This window comes from Armigeres subalbatus, chromosome 1 (genome assembly GCF_024139115.2).
Source record: "Armigeres subalbatus isolate Guangzhou_Male chromosome 1, GZ_Asu_2, whole genome shotgun sequence".
Classification (NCBI taxonomy): domain Eukaryota; kingdom Metazoa; phylum Arthropoda; class Insecta; order Diptera; family Culicidae; genus Armigeres; species Armigeres subalbatus.
In genome coordinates, this window is record NC_085139.1 from 96,409,722 (window position 1) to 96,429,386 (window position 19,665).

Here is a 19,665-nt window from a genome sequence, read left to right on the forward strand (position 1 = left end):
CATGGCGAGGTTCACTTCCATCTGACACAATTCCTGTCAGGCCATGGCTGTTTCCGACAGTACCACCACAGGTTTGGGCACGCGGAGGTCCTCGTCTGCCCTGACTGCCCAGGTGTTGACGAAACTGCAGAGCACATACTGTTCGTATGTCCTCGTTTCGACATCGAAAGAAGAGCAATGCTAGACGTTTGCGGCCGGGACACAACTCCGGATAATCTTATCCAGAGGATGTGTCAAGCGGTGGAGAAGTGGAACGCAGTCTCAACTGCAACCACTCAGATTACCTGCAGCTTGCAGAGAATCTGGCGCGCCGAGTAACAATCGACAAGCATGACTAACTTGTGATTGGTTTGTTAGAGCGAAAGTGCCGAACGCGGAGAAGGGTGTGAATGGTCTGCCCATGCAGAGGTATTGGCGCAGTGGGTGGCTACCGAGATCGTCACCTCGAAGCATGGCAGAAGTGTGAATGAATAGGTATATGTATGGATCGCACACGCCGCGCTGGGAGTAACGCAGGAATGTTGGTTCCTGTGACTACTGATACCCCGCGGCGTGGCAGAGGAGTGTGGGTGAGCATCCAAGTCAGTCTCACATGGTACGAAAGGAATGAGTTGAGTCGAGTTGAGCTAGTCTCATATTGCATGAACGAGGTGAGTCAGACTCACATGGTATGTCAGAAGTGGGAACCTAAGCGAAACGTCCCACAAGGGATGCCAGAGGGAGTGTTAGGTCGAATGACTCGAGTAGTATGTGTCAGCGCGAACTGAATGAAAGAGGTGAGCAGTCTCACATGGTACGATAAAGGTGGGCATACAAGTTAGTCCCACATGGCATGAGAAGGGTGGGCACAACAGTTAGACCCGCACGGCATGAGAAGGGTGGGCACACAAGTCAGATCCATAGGAGCGTTAGCGTGTGTGCAAGCATGGAGTGTATGAGCATGAATCAAGGGTTTGGGTGGGCATACAAGTTAGACCCACATGGCATGAGAAGGGTGGGCACACAAGTTAGACCCACACGGCATGACAGAGGTGCAACAGAGTATGTAGGGTGTGTTTGAGGGTGCGATAGAGCGAGCACCCAAGTCAGACTCGCATGGGACGGGTGCCTGTGTGAGCGAGAATGAGCGAGTACGTTTAGTACTGCCATCCCCCAGAAGTAGTACTGGGAGGTAGTTCCTAGGGGAAATGATGGTGGAGCCCAAGGGAGTTTAGTCGGTATTACCGGTATGGTCGAGTTCGACACTCCAGTACACTTCCGTGTGGTAGTTTGGCAACTACAATGCACGTGTACTAGGTTAGTGTGTAAATACATTTTCCCTTGTAAAAAAAAATAGCTTGAGTACCCAATAGTCTTATTTTAATTTACCTGGAGACTGACATGTAGATGTGGGTAATCTCTTTTCTGTGGGCTTTTATCAAAACAAACCACTCAAATCGATAGAATTTTCATGTATGAAGATTTAGTTAGTTCGACTTAGCAATTTTTAATCTTGGTAACACATTTTCATATTAAAGTAAGCTAACATTAAGAGAGTTAAAAATAAGGATGTTCGAAAAATAAAATAGTTCCTGAACCTTTTGACCTCTGATATAAGACGATGGCCCATAGTGAAGGAGGCTGGGTTCGATTCCTGGTCCGTTCTAGAAGAAAAATCTCGACTTCCCTGGGAAAAGCTAGCAATTAAAAAATAACAACTTGGCTTTAAAACATCGCAAAATATGGAATCCTGAGTAAATACCTTCAGATCTACCTTAGTGATTCGTTTTGATTCTATCGGGTCGCTAAACTGCCCATGATCGCATATTTGTAACACTCGCATTTTTGTTCATTTTGTAAAAAGCCTGTAGATCGTTCACAAAACTCAATTAACTGCACCTAATCCCATAACAGTAAAACAGGCTTTACTATCTTGCTTATCTGTGGTAAGCTGGAAATGATTGAGTTTGTGTGGAAGATGGACAAGCGATTTACAAAATCAACCAAAATGCAAATGTTACAAATATGCGATCATGGACAATAACAGGCTATGTTCCATTTACGCTTCCATACCAACGGCAACAGAATCGCAATCGCCAAGCGATAGAATCGCATCGCGATAGTCGTGTGTGTTTGGGGGATCTTAACACTTTGGAACTCTGATCAAACCCGAAGAATTAAAATAATTTTAATTGATTTCAGCTTCAAAGAAATTTAATTTCTTTCCATAGCTCAGCAAAATAATACATTGCTACAAAGCAGATCATGTTAAAGATGAATGGTTCCAGGTTCCAGTTTTACCTAGAGAAGTCAAGTAGGGGACACAGTCCGAAATGCACCCCTTAAGCTTTTTCGATGTTTTCACCATTACAAACAAGAGTATCGAACCATTTAAAAGTGTAGTTTCAAAATTTACACAACTAGCTACATTGTACAGTGATCTCATACTCAAAATAATAAGGTTTTTATTGTTTTCTAACGCATTTAAAATAAGTTTCGAAAATGGGCCTGGGGCAAAACGCCCGAATTGTGGTGTAAAATAACTCAATTGCATGTAAAATAATGGTGAACGCATGGTTGTTTGTTTTGTCTAATGGATTGAACAACAATCTTACGGGTGAGGTAAACAACTCACCGATCGTTAAATTTAAGTGAAAATGAAAGGATTTTGTTCATTTTTTTTTCATTGCAGCTCAATAATGAATAACTCATATTGAATTGTAATGATAATATTTGTTCAAAAATGTTTTACAATAGATTATATGAGTGATTTTATGAGTGAGACCATTTTGCCCCGTGGGTGCGTAATGTACTGTTCTCCCCTATGTTTATAAAATATGGTTTGCAAAGGTTTAAAAATGGCGGTGCTTTTGAATGAGTGGTAAACGTGCCTGTCTCTCATTGCAGTATGCCTGGGCGCAATCTCAGTCGGTGTTTTTTTAGGACGGAGAATGTTAGATCATGACTACATAATCTTGGAAAGGAACAATAATGATTCACAATGATATACCACAGGGTGCAGCTATTTTTTAGCCCGGGGCTTAATTTTATGAAGCTATACATTAATTACGCAAGAAGTTTTTCGGGGTTTTCAACCCCTTCCCTACTTTACCTCTTTTGTATTAAACTTGTAGAAATGACCCTTGAGTAATTAAGCTCTTATGTGATTAGTGTACGATCTCTATGAACTTTGGGGCCACACGAAGACATTACAATGAAGAATATTAAGCCATCTTAGAATGTCAGAAAAGTTGAAAAAACCCTGATCAATCCACCTAGCGGTGTTGATGTGTTTTGACCATAACTTTTGATCCCATAGTCCGATCTGGTCAATTTTCAATAGCAAACAAAGGAGTTTATTTTTTGAAACTCGTCATACACGTGACCAAGTGTGTCGATGTTTCAATTTTAAAGTAAACTCGCGCTGCACTCCTAATAGTACGCTAAACTTAACGCTCAGTTTGTCATAAGAAGTCCCGAATAGTTGCAGTAGTGTTCCAATAGTTGCGGGTCTCATAAGAAAACATGAGATTCGCAACTATTCATTCATTTTCATTTATTTAGTTTACATCTAAACAGATAACACTGAATCAACAATTTGACGCCACAATACACGGTTCGATGCCGCATCTCTCCATCCTCGAATGCGCCCCACGCTCGCCAAGTCATTTTACACCTGGTCTGCTCACCATGCTCGCAGTGCTCCACACCGTCTCGTACCTGCCGGATCGGAAGCGAACACCATCTTTGCAGGGTTGTTGTCCGGAATTTTTAAAACATGTACTCCCCATCGTATCGGCTTTAGCTACCTTCTGGATACTGGGTTTGCCATAAAGCTGGGCGAGCCACACACCGTCTTCTTGCACGCCATCAAAGATGGTCCTAAGCACCATTCTCTCGAATACTCCGAGTGCTTGCAAGTCAACCTCGAGCATTGTCCATGTTTCGTGTCCGTAGAGGACAAACTGTCTCACCAGCCTCTTGTACATGACACATTTGGTGCGGTGGCGAATCTTTTGACCGCAATTTCTTCTGGAGCCCTTAGTAGGCCCGACATCCACAGATGATGCGCCTTCGTATTTCACGATTAACATTGTTATCAGTCGTTAGCAAGGATCCAAGGTAGACGAATTCCTCGACAACCTCGAAGGTATCCCCGTCTATCGTATCACTGCTTCCCAGGCGGGCCCTGTCGCGCTCGGTTCCGCCCATAAGCATGTACTCTGTCTTCGAAACATTCGCCACCAGTCCAACTTTTGTTGCTTCACGTTTCAGGCGGGTGTACAGTTCTGTCACCTTTGAAAATGTTCGGCCGACAATTTCCATGACATCCATGACTAAGCATCTCGGCTCTCCGCTTGACACCTTCTAGCGCAATGTTGAACAACAGGCACGAAAATCCATCACCTTGTCTTAGACCTCAGCGCGGTTCAAACGAACTGGAGTGTTTGCTAGAAATCTTCACACAGATTTGCACACCATCCACCGTTTCTTTGATCAGTCTGGTAAGCTTCCCAGGGAAGCTATTCTTCGCAGATAGAAAAATCCACTGAAATTTACGCTAAAATCATGCACATAAATGGAACGCCATTATTAGCGTAATTCCACACGTGATATAGCCTAAATGTATACAATATTTGACGTGAATCGTCGATATTGCATACAAGTTGTAAGCAATCTTGTTAGGAAGATGATCATTTCAGCGTAGAGTAGCGTAAATTTCCGCATATCAAGTTTTACGCGCTGTTAATTTTTCATAATTTTTTTCTGTGTTGTCCATAATTTCCCATAGCTCTACGCGGTCTATACTGTCGATGCCGCCTTGAAATCAATGAACAGTGGTTGTGTTGGGACCTGGTCTTTACGGCATTTTTGAAGGATTTGCCGTACAGTAAAGATCTGCTCCGTTGTCGAGCGGCCGTCAAAGAAGCCGGCTTAATAACGTCCCACGAACTTATTCACTAATGAAAGACGACGGAAGATGATCTGGGATATTACTTTGTAAGTGGCATTAAGGATGGTGATCGCTCGAAAGTTCTCACACTCCAGCTTGTCGCATTTCTTGTAGGTGGGGCATATAACCCCTTCCTTCCACTCCTCCGGTAGCTGTTCAGTTTCCCAGATTCTGACAATCAGTTTGTGCAGGCAAGTGGCTAGCTCTTCCTGGCCCATCTTGATGAGCTCAGCTCCGATACCATCCTTACCAGCTGCTTTATTGGTCTTTAGCTGTTGGATGGCATCCTTAACTTCCCTCAAGGTGGGGGCTGGTTGGCTTCCATAGTCTGCTGCCATTCAGATGTCCCTCGTAGTGCTCATTCCACCTTTCGATCACCGCACGTTCGTCCGTCGAGATGCTCCCATCCTTATCCCTGCACATTTCTACTCGCGGCACGAAGCCTTTGCGGGATGCGTTGAGCTTCTGATAGAACTTGCGTGTTTCTTGAGAACGGCACAGCTGTTCCATCTCCTCACACTCCGCTTCTTACAGGCGGCGTTTCTTCTCCTGAAAAAGGCGTGCTGTCTCCGCTTCAGTCTATAACGTTCCACGTTCTGCCGGGTACCTTGCTGCAGCGCGACCGCCCGCGCTGCGTCCTTCTCCTCCAGAATCTGTTTACACTCTTCGTCGAACCAATCGTTCCGTCGACTTCGTCCCACATACCCGACGTTGTTCTCCGCTGCGTCGTTAATGGCTGCTTTAACTGTATTCCAGCAGTCCTCAAGAGGGACCCATCGAGCTCACCCTCTTCCGGCAACGCTGCCTCGAGATGCTGCGCGTATGCAGTGGCGACATCAGGTTGCTTCAGTCTCTCTAGGTCGTACCGCGGCGGTCGTCGGTATCGAACATTGTTGATGACGGATAGTTTTGGGCGCAGTTTAACCATCACCATATAGTGGTCAGACTCGATGTTAGCGCCACGATATGTCCTAACGTCCATAATATCGGAGAAGTGTCGTCCATCAATCAGAACGTGGTCGATTTGTGATTCTGTCTGATCGTTCTGGTGATCGCCAGGTGTACCGATACGGGAGGCTGTGTTGGAAGTAGGTGCTGCGAATGGCCATATTCTTGGAGGCGGCAATATCAATTAGTCGTAGGCCGTTTTCGTTCGTCAGCTGGTGAGCGCTGAACTCCCCCTCTTGGCCAACCTGAGCGTTCAAATTTCCTATGATGATGTTGACGTCGTGGCTTGGGCAGCTGTCATACTCACGTTCCAGCTGTGCGTAGAATGCGTCCTTATCATCATCAGTGCTTCTGGAGTATGGGCTATGGACGTTGATTATGCTGAAGTTGAAGAACCGGCCTTTGATCCGCAACCTGCACATTCTTTCAATGATCGGTCACCACCCGATCACGCGGTATGGTATTTTATTTGGCTGAATACGAGAATCTGCATCAAGATATTTCAGTAATGATAGCAACTGATTTACTTTAAAGTTGAAATTAATTGACCTTACCACATCAACCACTGCACCAAACTACCGATTGACCCACTCCAGGAATTGATATATCTTGATCCGAATAGGTCCGGATGTTTTCTTGATACGATTTGATCCAATCACTATTCTTATCTTCTACCATTTCTGCCTTCTACCAAAGTTGAAGTTGATTTAAAGGCCAGTAGTCCTTTCAAAAAACCGACCAAGTCACTCTAGAGTTGGATTTTTCTTTAATAATGACGATTCATGGTCTAATGGTGTTTCCGAATGTTATTCAATGAGAGTTTTACTTGATGCGACTACCATAGGCGTAACTAGAGTCTCGGTCTAGGGGGGGCCATGGCACCAGCTGGTGGGATGTAATTTTCAAAGGCGATTTAAAGCACTGTGCGCATGGATTGCAATAGAAATTGTTTGACTAAGTTTATCGCTCATTCGTCCTAGAACTAACATAAAAAAAAATCGCGAATAATACAATTGATTTCCAATGATGCTGTGATTGCTTCAAAACGCTGTGTCTGTGTCAGCTTGTCTTCTTTATGTTACTAAATGTGGATAAGTGTGTAATCTATGATTCAAGAATCTTCTTCGAATTGTCTATAAATGAAATTCGATATGAGTATATTTCTGAAAGTTTTCAAGCATTTCCATGATTACTTAATGCATAAAGATCTCGATTTTTTTGAAACTTGAAATTTTTGAAACTCTTTAGATGTGGAATAAATTCCACGAAATTTTGTCATAATCAATATAAGTATTCATGCAATTCCAAAATGTATGCTATGTGCTGAAATAGTTAAGTACCGATGAACACAAATTTGGAATCCTGTGTTTTTTATGAGTCATAAATTCCATGAGTCATAAAATTATGAGTCATAAATCAAATTCCAGAATAACATAGAATTTTTGTAGCTACTGACGTTAGGAAGAGGCTTTATTATGGTTTTCTGAATAGTTGAGAGATTTCTCTGCAAAAATCAAAGAGACTTGAGAAACACCCAAATTGATCTGAATTGTGCTGCAAAGGAAATGTTTTCTGATACGAACTGGTTTCTAAATCTATTTTTTTTTATCCTAAAAAACAAATTCCAACTAAAGCAGGCACAAAAGAGTTTTCCGATGATCCTTATGAAATCGCCAAAAAAATAAATGGAACAAGATCTTTTGAGGATTATAAAAATATTTCTTTAATGCAATCTTTGTTGTGAGTGCGATGGTTGCCTAAGTTTTGTCCTAATACTTTCAATGGAATGCGTTGTTGATTTTTCTATCATTGTAACAAAGATTCTTAAGTTTTATAATTTTATATCTTTCTGTGCCAGAATTATATAGCGAGAGCAAAAAGCTCCATAGGAATTTGATCAACTGTTTTGCGGCATACCTTGCGAATAACTCGAAGATTTTCGTACATGTGCTCATTTTGATGTAGTTGCTTCAGTCTTTTTTGAAGCGGATGGTAGTTTAATAGAACAGAAATATTTATATCTTAATACAATTATGTTTTTATGTTTCTGGGACCAGGATACTAGTCAAACAAATGCAGAACAAATTTATTATTTTAGGCTAGCAACTGAATTAGAAGCGGCATTGATTTTAGCTTAAAAATCGAGAAAATGTTCTCGGGGGTCCAACTTAAATATTTCGATGCTTTGCTGAACAAATGGTCATAGATGTGATAACGCAACAAAAAATATGTTTATAAAATTCATAATCAAAATTAAGAAATATGTAGGAAATATGTAAATGAAATAAAAGCTGAGTAAGTTGGAATTACTTTTCAAAATTTTCAGGGGGGGGGCACAAGTAGGTCTGGAGGGGGCCAGGCCCCCTCCGGCCCCCCCTTATTTACGCCAATGGCGACTACGTCCGATAGTGACCCATCCACAGACCGGCAACTTAAGTGATGAAGGTGAATTGGACTAGTTAGATCCACTAATGCAGCGGTTCTCAACCTTTTTCTTGAGAGGTACCCCTTCAAACTTTTGCATTAATTGAGGTACCCCCTCTTGGAAGTAGGCTTCCAAGCCTCTTGAAAGAATAATTCCGAGCCTTTTGAAGGCAGGCTTCCTAGCCTACAAAAAGAAGCTTCTTAATCTCTTGAAAGTAGGCTTCCGCAGCTCTTGATAATAGGCTTCTAAGCCTCTTGTAGACACGCTTTCTAGCCGCTTAAAAAGATGATTCTTTTGCATCTTGAAAGGACGCTTCTGAGCCTTTTAAAAGTATGCTTCCAACCCTCTTGAAAGAAGAATTACGAGCTTCTTTCGAGCATCTTAAATAGAGCCTTCCGAACTTTTTGAAAGAAGGCTTGTGACCTTCTTAAAAGGAGGCTTCTTTTGCATCTTGAAAGGACGCTTCTGACCCTCTTGAAAGTATGCTTCCAAGCTTCTTGAAAGAAGAATTCCGAGCCTCTTGAAGGGAGGCTTCCGATTCACTTAAAAATAGGCTTTTGAGCCTCTTAAAAAGAGCCTTCTGAGCTTTTTGAAAGAAGGCTTCTAGCCCTCTTAAAAGGAGGCTTCCGGCCTTTTGAAAGCTGCTTCTGAAAGTATGCTTCCGCACCTCTTGATAAGAGGCTTCTGAGCCCCTTGTAAAGAGGCTTTCGAGCATCTTGAATGGTGGCTTTTGAGCTACTTAAAAGCAGGCTTCCTATGCATTTTTAAAGGATGCTTCTGAACCTCTTGAAAGTATGCTTCCAACCCACTTGGAAGAAGAGTTCCGAGCCTCTTGAAGGGAGGTATCCGAGGCTCTTGAAAGTAGGCTTCCGGACTGCTTAAAACGAGGCTTCCAGGCCTCTTGAAAGGAGACTTTCAAGCCTTTTGAAAGAAGGTTTTCGAGCTTCTTGAGAGGAGGCTTCCAAGCCTCTTGAAAGAAGGCTTCCGAGCCTCTTCAATGGAGGCTTCCGAGCCTCTTGAAAAGAGCCCTTTGAAAAGAACTTTCCGAGCCTCTTGAATGAAGGCTTCCAAGTTTTTTGAAAAAGGCTTCCGACCCTCTTGAAAGAATCCTTCAGAGATTTTTGACAAAGGCCTCTTGAAAGGAGGCTTCCGAACCGTTTGAAAGAACCCAGTCAACACAAAATCATATATGATGCAGCATAAGATGCTAGAGGGGAGACGATATACGTACATGTTGTATGGGGAAGTACCTATATCGCCTCCACTTTAGCATCTTATTCGGCATTATATACAATCTTGTGTTGATTGAGAAGGCTTCTGAACATCTTGAAAGGAGGCATTCGAGCTGCTCTGAAGAAGGCTTCCGAGAAGCGTAGAAGAATGCTTCTCATTCTCTCGCCACAAAGTAACTGAGCTTTTCTGTAAAAAAAACCTTCATGCCTCTCAAACGGAGGCTTCCTAACCTTTAGATTCTAGATTTTAGTTCAAAACCATGTTTCTAACATATTTGTCAACATTTTGTTTAGATCAGGTAGATTGCAATAAATATTTTTTTAATTTGCTTTTTGTCCGATTGTTTTTTTTCGTTCAGCAACCCTTCATACGTTGTTCTGGTTTAGGAGGGCAGGGTTCAATTGGCTTTGATTTACTGATCGTCATGCATATTATGTACAAGACAAAGTTTTGAAATAAAATATACACAATTATCAAAACTTTTTCAATAAGCTCCGATTGGAACTGAAATACGTCCGCCATTATGCATTTTTGCCCGAGGTACCCCCTAGGGGCAGTGAAGGTACCCCCAGGGGTACATGTACCCCAGGTTGAGAACCGCTTCACTAATGCATGAATTCACAACAAGGAAGTCTAGATTTTTTTTTATCAGTGATACACGCACTACTGGATCCTGTTTTTTTTTGCGTATGTTTATTTTAATCTTTCAGAAAACCTTTTTTTTTAGAAATGGGATTTTTAGAAAAGTTCTGGCCTTTTTCAATTACCCTTACTTTCGATTTATTGGAATATATGCAGGTTAAAGAGGCTTAACCTTCGGGGACTCGCGCCGTTGTAAAAAGTACAACAGGTTCGAAAAAAGCACGCTTCTCGTTCACAACACAGGCGGGACTGCGTGAGCGGTCCAGGATGAAGCGAGTCCTGGAAGGTTAAGCAATTCACAAAGCAAACATTTAGCAAATCCACCATGCAAAAAAAGTTGATTTCAAAAATATCCTAGCTTTTATCATGCTATTTGTTTTGAACATGCATAAAAGTAAGGGGCGCTCAATAACGGATTCGCCAAGGGCGCTGGGAGTCCACGCTATGGCTCTTTATACTTCTTCAATATTCCAGATATGTATTAGGTAATATTTTATTGGTTATTGTAGTATCGTATCAGTATCCTTAGTTGGCCATGGGATTATGATACGTGCTGGTTGTCAGTTGGAGACAGAATACTATAGTATATACGGTTTAATATATGGTGTTGACAAAGCATTGGTCTTTGGCGTTAATTAAGAGAGTTATCCGAATCCTCTGAATTTAACCAAATATTACAGTTATATTCGATTATAGGTTACAGAAATCATAAAGAAAATATGCAATTAATTGGTCATTTTGAACCGTCCTTCCTTTAATGAGTATGAGCGGATAATATCCATGAATAAAGAACTTTCAGTAATTTTAATGAATTTTCAACCTGTTCTAGATCCTTTTTTACAGATTTCATACGAAAATCTAGAAATGCCCACGACTCTGTGAGTTTCCTTACATATTTTGCAATAGTCAAAATCTCAAAAATTCTTGGAGGCGGTATAATCCGGATTTGGTTGATATTTGACAAAGTTAGAGCATTTTTAAAACTGATTTTCCTTAAAAAAGAAGAAGTTTGTCTGAGCAGTTTTCAAGAAATATGATGTTCCACAAAGTTTTGATAAATTTAAATAAATTCATCTGAAGAGATTGATTACAATAGATTGAAAATCGGATGAAAGTTGTCATAGCTATGATTTTTTTTTATGAAAGTCTAAAAAATTGGATTAAAGGCCTTTGGGCAACCCCTAAACTTCAATATTTTGGCCTCAAACTCTGAGGCTACTCTTTTTTTGCCTTAATTAAGCGTTAAAGCACATGCATTCCAGGTTTCGAAAACATTCGAAAAATAAGCTGCCACCCAATCACGCGTTGGCGCATCTTGCCCAACACTATATGAAGCCGGTTCCCAGCTCGTTGGTGGTGCCACAGCTTTGGTAGAAGGTACCCTCTCGATGCCTGCTTTCAATCGTGATCCTTTATTCGTCGCCTAGGTCGTTGCCGATTGTATCGAGTCGTATTGCCTGATTTTCTCAAAATTACACGCGGCGAACCCTTCATGAAAGGTACCACCGCGCTTTTTGCACCCCGTTTACTTGATTCTTATGGGTGAATAGCATTGCGGTGCATCGTTTGGCGCGGCCGTACCTTTCGACAGTCATTCGCCGCGTGAAATTTTGTGCAAGTACCCATTTGGGAACACTACAAACGCCGCGCAGTGTATCATATCCAGAAAATCTGACAATATTATCTTCTATGTCGTTCGTAACGGTTGCCTATTGGGCCTGCGAAAAACCTCCTGTCTCGTCGGAGGGCCGCGGCCAGTCGTCGTGTTAGGTCTGTTTATCGTCCCACCTAACACCAGGACTTGGGCTTGTGCACTTTGAGCGGCACTCGGTCGCTTTGGTGGAGCCTGCTTGCGGATAGATGCAGCTTTTTATAGAAGTTTAACAGAGCCCACTGTCGCACCTCACCACATCCTAGGCAGGCACCACAACTTGCAGATGGCCTGAAGATGAATCGTCAAGCCCTTATACATAGTCTCTGCTGTCCCCAAAACTAGCAAAATAACATGAACTATAAAATAAAACAATGTCACACTATCATTTAATGGTAGTTTAAGGCGTATGAGTTTAAAAGCTCGAAAACATCGTAAGATACTCGAAAGACGATCGATATATTTGTGACAAGGACCATCATACTTTTAGTATGTAAGGTTTCGCTAGAAGCATGGAAACGTACTTAAAATTGCGACTGAATGTAATAAACAACAAACATAGGACAATTATCTTATTTCTTAAGATTCATAACAAAGAGCGTGTTCATCCATTTCACTATTAGTGCATAGCTTTTCCACTAACCTGCGATCAACAGTTGATAAGCAAAGATAGTACATCAAAGGATTTTCCAGCTGGGGACACGGGAAGCCAATCCCATGGAAATACTCCAACATCGCACGAGTCCCTCCGGAATAGACGGCACCTCCCAAGCACAGGAACAAAGCCCTAAAATAAACTTCGTTTTAATGCTATTCTCAGCATTAGCGAAAAACTTCCTACCTATCCAAGAACGGGAACACATCCGACCGTGGCTTCTCCATGGACAGCAGTATGCCACATCCGGTTTTCTTAGCCGAATTGGAAAGAATGCTGATCAACAGATAGGCGCTCAACGGATCCAACCCTTGCGTAGGCTCGTCCAACAGCAGCATTACCGGATCCCTCACTAGCTGCACTCCGATGGCGAGACGCCTTCTCTCGCTGATGTTCAAGTTTTCCACCTTCTTGTGGGACACCTGCGACAGTGCCAAATCCGCCAAAACTTGACGCACCTTCGAGCTCTTTAAATACCCTCCCAAAATGGTGGGAGTGTAATTCAGCGTTTGCGACACAGTCAGCCCGGGGATAAAATCACACGAATGGGTAACGTAGCCGCATCGTTGCTGAAACAGCGACTTTGTCAGCGGGGAACCGTTCAACAGCACCTGCCCCCGAGAAGAGCCCTCCGAGCGACGAGCAATCACGTCTAGAAGGGCTCGCTTTCCGCTGCCCTTGGAGCCCAGAATGGCCATCACTTCTCCACTGTGCACTGTTAGGTGAACCCCCTTAAGCACCAACGCCGATTGAGCACCGCCATTGAAGCACCCCCCGGTGTCGACCTGAAAAGAAAATTGATCAATTGTTTACAGTTTTCCGACAACTTCATGCGTAGTGCGAAGGTGACTTCAATGAGCCGGGACGACGCGAACCCCCACACGCTAACTTTCATCTACTCAGTCACTGAGTAGATGAACGTTAGAGTGCATGACTGTTGCAATTCGGAATCACGTTCCTTGTTCCGAAGAGATGTTAATAAACAATCCGAAATGAAGTCACTTTGCGCGAATATGCAACCAACCCAAACACCAACCTCGGTCGTATGGTAAATATTGTGCGCTTCAAGCACGTAGTCGCTGCCAATCATTTTCGGTTCCGCTAGTCGGCGATCGCGTTCCGTCTTCTGGACCACACCAACCAGACAATGCTGCAGCAGCGAGGTGGATGGATGCGAGGGAAAACACTGCAAAATTTTCTCTCACCAGATGAGAGAGAGAGTGTGTGTGTTTGAATGAATCCACGCGCGGACGAAAAGAGAATAAAACTTTTCACTTGAACGTGCAGACGCGAGTCACCTTCCGAGTCTTCAAGAACACCACTGCCACACTACGCGGATCGGTCGCGACTAACGAAGCACGAATGCCCATCGCATCAATGGGCCTCGCGATCGACGGAGCACACCACACAGGTGATCCGCGGAGTTCTCTCGCGGCTCCGGGAGCTTCGTGCTTTCGAAAATGGGTTCGAAAAAGTGTGCGCCCCTCAACACATGGGAGTTGGCGCACAACCGAATGCAACTTGAACAGATGTGCGTGGAAGTCAGATGATGCACTACCGTGCAACGTAATGGACAAAATCATCAATCCCCCTAGCAGGCGTGGGAAGATTTCACCTGTATAAATCGTTCATGGACATGCAGGGAGAAGATCTGTACCCTATATTCCTTTCAAAAATGTATTACTCGGCCTCATTCTGATTGGTTTTAAGAACAAGCAATGTACAAAAAATAATGTCATTTGCTTGGAATAAGTCTAAGTATTAAAGGTAGAAGATAGTAATAAGGGGTGATGCCAAAGTAAATCCCCTACTGACTATTATGGTGTTCCTGATGGACTGAAGACTGACTGAAGCAAAGATTGGCAAGCTTTGCAACATTGCATAGTTTTCACATCAAATGACACTCACTCTCAGACAAATCCTTTGAGATTTGGATTAAATCTTTATTTCATTAATTCGTACTAAGTAGCTTGTTTAATCAACTCAAATATCGAAGTACCTTTATGTGATGACAAAGCATGACAAATTCATTTGATCTTCCACAACTAACCCAGCTGAGCCATTTTTCGAACATAAGTTAACTTACTCACAATCACCACCAAAGTAACGCGAACAACACCTCCTCTCTTTGAGTACGCGACCGCAGAACGATCGTCAGTCGCGTATTCACGATCCCCATTGGGCACCCTCTCGGATCGTTCGCTGACTTCAGTGGTTCAGTCAGTAGAGATTCCGCTTCGCTGCCAGACGTAGAAGGCCCATTCGTTTGCTTCGAGGATCGCCGTCCGCGTCTCTGAGAAAGTGATCCCCCGCCCCCTGATTATCCATTCCTCTGTCCGATCGTTTCTTCTTCAATCTTAAAGGTGAAACGAAGGCCCCGTTTTCGCTACGATAAGAGAATGATTCACCGTCGAAGCAGTTGGAAGAATCGCGCTATTACGGATCTTTCCTGATTCGCAAAACAGCCAGCGTATGCTGCACCATCAGAACACCGCTGCTGTCAATCGGAGAGAAGTTTTCGTGCATGGTGAGAGTGTGTGCGGGTTTTTTTTTTTGTGCTGAATGATGGAAAACACTGGCTGCCAATGAGCGCTGACGATAGTCGTGAATGAAGTTTTAAATTGAAGGTTAAATCCATTGTTTTTATGATTGTGGGTGACACCAAAACAAAAACAGATAACGAATATAATGCGAGTGATTTAGAATGCAGTTTTGAGTGCTAATTCAACACGTATCCGGTATCTGGAGGTCATAAAACCAGTGTTTTGTAGTGACGGAATTCAGAGTGAATGACTGCTATTTTTTGTTGGAAAACGACACAGAACCGCGGAAATACGGCCATTTCTCAAAACAACTGCAACAACAAAAATCGTTCAAACGATTGAAGTGGGCGAGCAACGAATGAACGATCGCAAAAGCCACAAATTGATTTCACGTTCCCGAAGGAAGATAGTGAAGAAATTCCTCTTGACCAATCTTGTTTTTTCAGGCCCGCTAGTGCCCACGAAAGAGAGATAGAGGCCGAGAGCCGCAACTGTGTTGGTGAATCGACTTGCAAGCGAAGAACACCAACGAGGTTCGTCGCTACGCCTTGAAGACAAATTCTTTCGCCACAACAGCAGCAGGAGAAGAGACAAGAAAAAAAAGTAGGCGACGGACGACTCCGTCTCGGTTGAGTGACCTGGCAACCAGCGAAGCTTCGAAATTGATTGACCCCGAAAGGGCCTACCTTGATGGATGGTGCTGTTTGTTTTCTCGTGTTTCCTAACTGGAAATAAAGTGTCGTGATTTCGCAACAGCAAGTGACGAATTGCAGGTGAATTCGAGGAAAGTGGAAACGACGTTCTCATAGGAAGAAATAATCGGGAATCATATGTGAACGGGAAGAAGCCTATAGGTTAAACACTGAGGCAGTGCGCAGATGAAGAAAACTGGAAACGCAATTCCTGTAGCTGAAGAAATCCTTTTATGAATTTTCCAATCGGAAAATACATGAAGCATTAACAAGTGAGGAGACAAAACAGACGAATCCTAGTGTAGACAGCAATACGAAAAAAAAAACACAACAACAACAGAAACACATCGTCTTGCAGGTGAGTGATCTAATTTTGATGGCGTTGAAAGGGTTGAGTGTGACTAGGGATGCTTCGAATTTTTCGAACAGAGATCATTTTCCCATAATCTATACATTAATAAAGAATACAAGGAGAGGTAAACAATGAAATAAGTTTAAAGACTGTACTCCAGCTCATTCTCAACCTGGAGCACCTGGGGGTACCTTCGCCGGGCTCAGGGGATACCTCGGACAAACATGCGTAATGGCGGATGATTTTAATCAAAACTTTTTAATAAAGTTCCTTTTTAATAAATTCTTCTATGCAATCTACCTGATTGCAACAAAATCTTGAGTTGAAATTTCCTTCCTTACGATTTACCTCACGAACGGGTGGGCAAGATTTTTTCCCTAATCAATTCGTTTTGGGGTCCGCAATGTTTGTATATACAAAAAGTGGCTGGTTTTAACGGGGAAAGGTGAAAAATGATTAAAATACAATTTTGGGTCAGCTGTTGAGGAAGTTGATTCAAAAGTATAAGATTGCTAATGTCGCTCCAAATCACGTGACCAACATCTAGTTTGCCGCGACCTGGCAGCCACAGTACCGGTCTTCAAAGTGTCAAACTAATGTGGTTGACAAAACAAAACATTCTCTACAACATGACACACAACTAACGGCCATAATGAACATATTGAAGTCAGTATTGTGAAAACATGTTTAATGTTCACAGCGCCATTAGCATTCTAGTACCTATGCTTCTGTTGCGGAAAGTAAAACAATCGCACGGAAATTGATCTGCGGTGCTGTGTTTCTTTCGCTAGTTTTGAATAAGATGTTACGAATATGCTTCTGAACTAAAATCTTGAGTCTACAGGTTCGAAACATCCAGTTGGAAGACACAAGCTTTTTTTTTTAAACTCAGCTGTTTCGCTGCAAGAGGATTAGTAGGCTCCTTCCTCGGAAGCCTCTTTGAGCAGCTCGGAGGACTCATTTCAAGAGGCTCGGAAGATTCCTTTCAAGAGGTTCGGAAGCCTCCTTTCAAGAGGTCTCTTTTCAAGAGACCCGGAATCCTTTCAAGAGGCTCGAAAGCCTCCTTTTAAGAAGCTTGGAAGCCAACTTTCAAGAAGCTTGGAAGTCTTCTTTCAAGAGGCCCGCAAGCCTTTTTTCAAGACGCCAGGATCACTTCTTTCAAAAGGCTTTTTTTCAAGCTTTTTTCTTTGAATTTCCTACTTTTTTATTTCTTCTTATTTTAAAGAGCTTTGATGGCTGAAGGCTCCAAAGGCTCCGTTGAAGAGGCTTGGAGGCCTCATTTTAAGAGGCTTGGAATCTTCCCTTGAAAAGGCTCGAAATTCTTCTTCCTAGAGGCTCGAAAGCTTACTTTAAATAGAGTCAGAAGCGCACTTTTAAAATACTCAGAAGCCTCCTCTCCTCTCAAAAGCCGCCATCCAAGAGACTCGTCAGCCTCTTTCCGAAAGGCTTAGAAGACTTCTTTTAAGAGGCTTGGAAGACTTTTTTCAATAGGCTTGGAATACTTCTTTAAATAGGCTTGGAAGACTTCTTTCAATAGGCTTGAGAGCTTGCTTGGAAGCCTTCTTTCAAAGAGCTTGGGAACCTCTTATAAAGATATTCGGAAACCTCCTTTCAAGTGGTTTGGAAGCACCCTTTCAAGGGGCTTCGAAACCTCCCTTCGATAGGTTCGGAACGCTTTTTTTTAAAAGGCTTGGAAGCGTACTTTCAAAAGAATCGGAAGCATTTTTCCAAGAGGCTTTCAAGAGGCTCGGAACACTCCTCTCAAGAAGTTAAGAAGCTTCCTTTCTAGAGGGTAGTAAGCCTTATTTTAACCCTTATGCGGCCAACAAAAAAAACACACGTGGATGGCCGACAGGGTACCCGTGTTCCACTAAATTGATATTATCATAACTTCAACAATTTTCAACCGATTTGGATAATTTTGACAGTTTTGGAAACAGAAACTCATATACTTTTTGCCCTTTGTCAAGGTTTACAGCTTATGCCCATGGTTATTCAATAAATCTTTGAAGTAAGGCTTAAGAGTCTACACGCGTAACCAAAGGCCATTCAACCAGTTTCAAATATGCTACAAGCTCTTTGCGCTTCTTAGAATTGAAGGTGTTCACAATATATGCTTCGGGTAATGCAAAAATCCCTGAAATGAGGTCTTAGTCATCCGAGAAATCTCTGGAGTAAAGCCTAAAGATCTACTCGCGTAACCAAAGGCCTATTATGCAAATTCAAATACGGTACATGCTCTTTGTGGTACTTAGCATAGAATGCGTTCACAGTATATGTTCCGAGTCATCCAAGAAATCTCTGGAGTAAAGCCTTAAGGTCTACACTCATAACCATGGGTCTACGGACTTGTCTCAAAAGCGGTACACGCTTTTTGCGCATCTTGAAATCAAATGTGATCACTACATATGTTTTGCGCTATCGAAGAAATCTCTTGGATAAGTCCTCTGGTGCCTTCATTGCATATGTTCATGGTCATCCAAGAAAACCCTGGAAAAAGCCTTCAGGTCTACACGCGTAACCAGAGATCTTTTAGATTGTTTCAAAACTGGTACATGCCCTTTGTGGTACATAGAATAGAACGCCTTTATTGCATATGTTCATGGTCCTCCAAGAAAACCCTGGAAAAGGCCTTAAGATCTACACGCGTAACCAAAGATCTATCAGATTTTTTCAAAAGTGTTACATGCCCTTTGTGGTACATAGAATAGATTGCGTCCATTGCATAGGTTCATGGTCATCCAAGAAAACCCTGGAATAGGCCTTTAAATCTGCATGGGTACCCAGAGATCTTTTGGCTTGTTTCAAAAGTGGTACATACCCTTTGTGGTACATAGAATAGAATACATCCATTGCATATGTTTATGGTCTTCCAAGAAAATGTTAGAATAGGCCTCAGGATCTTCACACGTAACCAGATACCTTTGGGATTGTTTCAAAAGTGGCATATGCCCTTTGTGGTACATAGAATATACCGCTTTCATTGCACTTGAACAATCCTCAGGATCTTCACGCGTAACCAGAGCTCTTTCGGCCTATTTGAATATTTATACATGCCTTTTATGGTACGTAGGATAGAATGTTTCTTCTTCTTCTTATTGGCATTACATCCCCACACTGGGACAGAGCCGCCTCGCAGCTTAGTGTTCGCTAAGCACTTCCACAGTTATTAACTGCGAGGTTTCTAAGCCAGGTTACCATTTTTTTTGCATTCGTATATCATGAGGCTAGCACGATGATACTTTTATGCCCAGGGAAGTCGAGACAATTTCCAATCCGAAAATTGCCTAGACCGGCACCGGGAATCGAACCCAGCCACCCTCAGCATGGTCTTGCTTTGTAGCCGCGCGTCTTACCGCACGGCTAAGGAGGGCCCCATAGTATAGAATGCACCCATTTCAAATGTTCATGGTCATCCAAGAAAACCCTGGAGTAAGGCATTAGGATCTACACCAGAGCTTGTTTTAAATTTGGTACATGCCTTTGGGGTTCTAGAATAAAATGCGTTCATGGCATATGCTAATGGTCATCCTAGAAATTTATGGAGTAAGACTTCTAGGCTTACACGAATATCTAGAGGGTCTTTAGAGT

General features: G+C 42.6%; 2 protein-coding genes across 5 annotated transcripts in view; one reads left to right on the forward strand and one right to left on the reverse strand.

The window, feature by feature from the left end:
- Nucleotides 1-13,832, reverse strand: part of LOC134225780 (ATP-binding cassette sub-family G member 5) — a 77,517-nt gene extending 63,685 nt beyond the window's left edge. Inside the window, exons 1-3 of the mRNA XM_062706172.1 lie at nucleotides 13,524-13,832; nucleotides 12,674-13,272; nucleotides 12,476-12,619 (exon numbers count right to left, since the gene is read on the reverse strand). Of these exons, the coding sequence (XP_062562156.1) occupies nucleotides 12,476-12,619; nucleotides 12,674-13,272; nucleotides 13,524-13,577 (797 nt within the window). The 5' untranslated portion in view covers nucleotides 13,578-13,832. The remainder of the gene's footprint in view (nucleotides 1-12,475; nucleotides 12,620-12,673; nucleotides 13,273-13,523) is intronic.
- An 880-nt stretch (nucleotides 13,833-14,712) lies between these two features.
- Nucleotides 14,713-19,665, forward strand: part of LOC134203207 (ATP-binding cassette sub-family G member 8) — a 190,963-nt gene continuing 186,010 nt past the window's right edge. For all 4 annotated transcript variants that reach the window (XM_062678101.1, XM_062678107.1, XM_062678095.1 and 1 more), the window contains exon 1: nucleotides 14,713-16,080. The gene's annotated coding sequence lies outside the window, so the exon portion shown is untranslated. The remainder of the gene's footprint in view (nucleotides 16,081-19,665) is intronic.